Source organism: Orycteropus afer, unplaced genomic scaffold (assembly GCF_000298275.1).
Source record: "Orycteropus afer afer isolate SDZICR_OR568_19922 unplaced genomic scaffold, OryAfe1.0 scaffold00033, whole genome shotgun sequence".
Taxonomy (NCBI): Eukaryota; Metazoa; Chordata; class Mammalia; order Tubulidentata; family Orycteropodidae; genus Orycteropus; species Orycteropus afer.
The window spans coordinates 11,224,369-11,230,696 of NW_006921620.1; the positions used below are offsets into that span (position 1 = coordinate 11,224,369).

A 6,328-nucleotide genomic window follows, 5' to 3' on the forward strand; every position below is an offset into this window, starting at 1 on the left:
TAGGATTGCCCAACCTTCCTTCCGAGGAGTGGCTGGTTGGTTTGAACTGCCAGCCTTCTGGTTAGCAGTCAAGTGCCTTAGCCACTATGCTACCAGAGCTATTAGAGAGATGCAAATCAAAACAACAATGAGATACCATCTTGCCCCAGCACTAGTAGCAAAGTTCAACAAGATATAAAATAACAAATGCTGGTAAGGATATGGAGAGATTGGGACTCTCACACACTGCTGGTGGGAGTGTAAAATGGTACAACCACTATGGAAAGCAGTATGGTGATTCTTTCAAAAGTTGGAACTAGAAATACCATTTAACCCAGCCATTCCATTTCTAGGTATATATTCTAAAGAAGTGAGAGCCATGACAGGAACAGACATATGCACACCCATGTTCATTTCAGCACTATTTACAATAGCCAAAAGATGGAAACAACCTAGGTGTCCATCAACTGAGGAATGGATAACCAAACTATGGTATATACACACAATGGAATACTATGCAACCCTAAAGAATAACGTAGAATCTTCAAAACAGCGTGTAACATGGATGAGCTTGGAGGACATTGTGCTGAGTGAAATAAGTCAACCACAGAAGGACAAATATTGTATTAGTCTGTTATTGTAAAAGTCAAGGAAAGGTTTATTTATGGAAGGAAATTTTCTTTGTTGGTTACCAGGGATAGGAGGGGACTGGAGGGAACACTGTTAGATTAAGTAGAGATAAGTTTTGATGTGGGTGAAGAGAAAGGCAATGTACCAAATGTGAAGACATAGAGAGGTATATGGGAGGTACAGACAACAAAGATGAACCCTTTTGCACACGACGTACTGTGTTGTCAGTGAAGGCAAACGTGGGTATACGAGTGGATAGATGGGTAGACAGGTTAAACTATTAGGTATGTCTATGAAGCAGGGAGTGTACCCAAGGCCATGTAGAGGATTGGCAGACAATAGTCTTATAAGTATATTTCTTTGATCTGTAAGAATTCCCAGGTGTATAATAGAGCTGACCAAGGACAAGGTTGTAGTCACTTCTTGGTCACAGCCAGCTACCCAGAATGACCAAGTAGTTGAACCAGTGGGCTCCGGACCATAGTCACAGGGGACATTAAGCTCAATTGGGAAAACATACTACACGAAACGTTGTTCCACCTCCTACTTAGGTGAGTAAAGACTAGGATCTTAAAAGCTTGCAAGCAGCCATCTAGATGCAACAGTGGGTCTCTCCTCGTCCAAAGCAAAGAAGAATAAAGAAAACCAAAATTCTTAGAAACAATTAGTCCTAGCGACTGGTACACCATGTGATCCACAGCCTATATGACTATGAGACCAGAACTAGATGGTGCCCAGCTACCACTGTCAACCACTTGGAAGGGGTCTATGTAGGAGATTCTGGATAGAGAGGGAAAACAGTGTGGAACAAAACTCAAAATCATTTGGGGACAAAAAAAAAAGGGGGGGGACCAGTTTTGCTGGTCTGATAGAGACTGGTGGCCCCTAGCTGCCCTTCAGGTCTGGAATTGAACCCACACCTGTGGCTTCCAGCCAAACAAAAGACAGGCATACCTCAGGTGGATACACTTCTTGGAGAGATCAATCATGGGAGAAAGAAGGGGTGTTTATGCACAGTGAGACAGTTCAGAGGGCAGGAGTGCATGGAGGGATACACACAGGGAAGAGGTAACTATCAGGAGGAAGTGGGAGGGGAGCTGTTGCATTGGGGTAAATTGTAGTCATTGTCATGAGACAAAGTGTATGTGACCTATTGTATGGAAAGTGAATTTGCTCTGTAAATTTTCACCCAAATCACACACACACACACACACACACACACAAAGAATCTTAGCAGCTAAACATTGCCCATGTGACTTTCAGAAATATAATAGAACACCTTTAAATACAGGAAAATTTTGGGACAAAAATACAATAAGAAAGGAAAAAGAACCAACTCCAACCTTCATTATCAATTTAGTTGTTTTGTTTTATAACAATGAGAAAGCTGCAGCATCAAGACATCTCTAAGACCAGTATCTGTGCTTTGTGGCATGTTTTGAAAACATGTTGCTTGTTACAGAATGTCCACTGGTGAAGACAATGCGATGAGAAAAATGGGAGAACAGAGACTCTTGCCAAAGTCTTTCCATAATGAAGAGACAACACTCCTAGTTCTAAAACAGAAATTCAGTTTTTCTGGCCATTCATATCTGTCCCTACATAGATATAGCTTCCATCATGACAATGCTGAAACATAATCAATCTTCTGTATTGTCACAAAATAATAATAATAATATAGATAAAATTATTTGAAGTAAGTTACTCACCAATTCCAATGAAAGCAACTTTGTAGCCTCCTTCTTTCAAAGTGCTAAGAGTCATTTCATCCACCGAAAGGCTTTTACCACAAATTATCTGTAAGAAGTAACATTTTGAATGTATTCCAATATTTTCTTAATGAAAACTAATCTTTAACATCAAAAAAGTATGGAAACTTAGTCAAAGCTAGTTCTATCTCTATGTGTGTGTAAGTATATTTATAAATGAAAATATTTTCTTCTTGTAATATATATGAACTTATACGAATCTGTACGATGTATAGAACACATATAATATGTTTTATTTAAGAATTAAAATCATTTTTACTTTTTTAATGGAAGTAGCAGGAGCAAAGCCAGTGTAATTAAAATTAGGTCAATAAACTCTCATAGTTAGCTTAATATGTTCAAGACACTATGCTGGGTACGTTAAACAGTAAAATGACGCATAAGATCCAGTTCCTGGCCCAATGTATAATCCTTTACATCATAGGTACTGTAAACAGCTAACATACTCACCTGCTTTCAAATGATCAGAGGTTCAAGTGCACCAGAGGTGACTCAAAAGAAAGGACTGACAAGCTACTTCTGAAAAATCAGCCATCTAAAAATCACACAGAGCATAGCTTTATTTTGATACTCATGGGGTCACCATGAGTCTGAGTCAACTTGATGGCAACTGATTTGAGCAGTTTTCAGAAATGTACTATAGATATTAATAACAAGAAGCAGCAGATGCTGTCAGTTTGGGCCCATAAAATACAGATCAACCAAAACAGAAAACTGGATCTTGTGACCAAGCCAACACAGAAAAGAAACAGAAGGAGTTCAGGTAAGATGGCAGACTAGGCAGAAAGACTGCACAGACCCTCTTCAACAAAGAAAAGGGAAACCAATTAACACAGACACAGAAGATAATCCTGGACCCCTGAGCTTTGAAGGGAAGGATATAGTAGTGGACTAAACCCCAACTAGTAGAAGAATTTACATGAAAATATCAAAAAAGGAGACAGATGGAGCTGCAGTCTGGCAGCGATCCTGACGGCACGGCACAGACAGCTTGGAGATTTCCAAGTGGTGGTAGGACCTATGAATTAACCTGAAAATCAGCCCTGCTAGCCAGGGAATGCACAGAGGACTTCTCTAGTGGCTAGAGACTAAACGGAGAAGGTGAAGAGAAAGGAGGGCTGAGCTGTGGACTTTTGCTGGTCTGGAGGGCACCGCCATTTTGAATGTTTATAAGTGGCTTGACTATTTTAGATATTTAAAGAGACAGTGCTCTCACAGATTCCTGGGGTTTAATAACACATTCTGCTTGGCAGCAACCCCAAGGACACTCCAGACCTGCAAGACTGAAAAGGTGCGACATTCCTCTTGTTACTCTTATATCCCACATCCGCTTGGTGAAGGGAGGTGCAGCCATCCCCCACTCCCACTTATCTTTTGGGTCCACAGGAACCCCATCCCAGTCTGTGTACTCAGACAGACCCTGGAAGGCCTGCCCTGTCATCCACTGATTTTTTTGCTCTTTTTTTATTTTTATTTTTTTCTTATTCACGTTCTTTCTCAGGAGATTAGTTTGCTTGCATTTGTCTGTTTTAAAACAACTATTATTATTAATACTTTTGTCCTTTTTACTATTATTCTTATTCTTCCCCTCCGAGGTCCTAGTTTTTAGCATTTTTTCTTTTCCCTGTTGCTGGTTGAAATTTTTTTTTTTTTAATTTAAGTATTTCTTCTCTTTTTTCTGATTTTTTATCATGGTTAACCCTGTTCCTTGTTTTTCTTTTCGCAATTTTCCCATTTTTTTTCCTTCATTACTCTCCTGCTCTACCTTTTTTCTCTTAGTGCCCTATCCACATATATTGCAGGTTTTCTTCTTTTTTCTTCTTCTTTTTCCTTTTTCTTCTTTTTTTGGTTTCTGTCCCTCTGTGATTACATGGTGTGTTTTTTGTCCATGTGCTTTTAGTTTTTTGATGGTTATTCAATTGTAATTTTTGTCTAACTGAGTGGGAGACAGCAACAGTCCCCGTAAGACACAACTACACCCAACATTCTGCAACTTCACTTATTGAGCGAGAACCACTACCCCCTTCTCCACCAACGGGCAAAGATAAAAACCCACCAAGAAAAGCCTGAATCACCCTTGGCTTCTATTCACAAACAGTTAACAGAGATCTAAATACAATAATGCCACAATGTCTCAGAGACAACATACCATCACAGTCCACATAAAGAAGCAGGATAAAGTGGTAGAAACAAGGGAGCAGGATACGGATCCAGAACACATCCCTGAGGAAGAAGCAGCATTTGAACTCTGTGATAAAGAATTCAAAAGAATTATCTTTAGGTATCTTTAAAGGATTGAGAGACAGACCAAAGAAAACACAGAAAAACCTTAGAAGAATTTTTGAAGAATATACAAGAACAAAATGACAAAATAAATGAAAAATTAGAACTGATTCTAAATCTACAGATAGAAATCCAGAAGATTAATACTAAATTGTCAGAAATACATAATACATTGGAAGGGCAAAGGAGTAGAACTGATGCAATGGAAGACAGAATTAATGAGATTGAATACAAATACCTGAACAATTCTTTGGAAAGGGATCAATCAGAAAAAAAATCAAAACAAAATGAAGAAAGCCTAAGGTTCATGTGGGATACCATCAAAAGGAATAACTTATGTGTCAATGAAATTCCAGAACAGGAAGAGAAAAACAAAACCACTGAGAAAATTGTCCAAAATTTGCTTGAAGAGAACTTCCCTGATATGATGAAAGATGAGAATATATCCACTCAGGAAGTCCAATGAACCCCAAACAGGATAGACCCAAAAAGAAAATCACAAGACACATCATCATCAAACTCATCAAAACCAAAGACAAACACAGAATCCTGAAAGCAGCATGGGAAAAACAGAAAGTTACCTACAAAGGACAAACAGTAAGAATAAGCTCTGATTTCTCAGCAGAAACCATGCAAGCAAGAAGGCAATGGGATGGTATATATAAAATCCTGAAAGATAAAAATTTTCAACCAAAAATTATATACCCAGCAAAATTGTCCCTCAAATATGATGGTGAAATTAGGAGATTCCAGATAAGCAGAAACTAATGGAATTTGTTAAAACCAGACCAACCTTACAAGAGACGCTAAAGGGAGTCCTTTGAACAGAGAACCAAAAATAGTACATAACAACCGACTATTAATACACAAGATGACATATCCCAGAAACCACAATTATGGACATATCCAAATTAAAATGAGCTTATAAGATTGTAAAGAGGAAACTAGAGACATCAATTGGCAAGTGAGGACAACTATACACAAAAAGAGGGAAAAGACTATGTAGTTACAGAACTTCTACATGGTGAGGAAGTTAAGAGAGTTGCAAGATAGAATGGACTGTTCTAAACTCAGGAAGAAAATTATAAATCATAGGGTAACCTCAAACAAAAATTATGAACCTTCACATCACAATAAAAAAGAGGAAAAGCACAAATATTCAGCATATATTACAACAACAGCAACAAAGGAAATGATAACATGATTCATAAACATAATGAGCTCAGAACAGAAAATAATATGGAACAAAGAAACCAGGGCACCATGAATAAACAGATAACATGACAGCAACCAATGTATACTTGTCAATAATTATACTGAATGTTAATTGATTAAATGCACCACTCAAGAGATGGAGAGTTGCAGATTGGATAAGAAAACAAAACCCATCAATATGCTGTCTATAAGAGACACACTTTAGAGATAAAGACAAAAATAGACTAAAAATCAAAGGTTGGAAAAATAAATATCAAGCAAATGGCAACTGTAAGAGAGCAGGAGTGGCAGTATTAATTTCTGATCAAATTGACTTTAAGACAAAAACCACCATATGAGACAAGGAAGGACATTACATAATGATTAAAGGATCAATTGAACATGAAGATATAACCATAATAAATATCTATGGATCCAATGAAAGAGCCCCAAAATACATAAATCAGACTTTA

General features: G+C 37.8%; 1 protein-coding gene across 1 annotated transcript in view; it reads right to left on the reverse strand.

Moving 5' to 3' along the window:
- Nucleotides 1–6,328, reverse strand: part of DPYD (dihydropyrimidine dehydrogenase) — a 1,117,863-nt gene that overhangs the window by 811,293 nt on the left and 300,242 nt on the right. Inside the window, exon 7 of the mRNA XM_007936128.1 lies at nt 2,319–2,406. Coding sequence (XP_007934319.1) covers nt 2,319–2,406 — 88 coding nt within the window. The remainder of the gene's footprint in view (nt 1–2,318; nt 2,407–6,328) is intronic.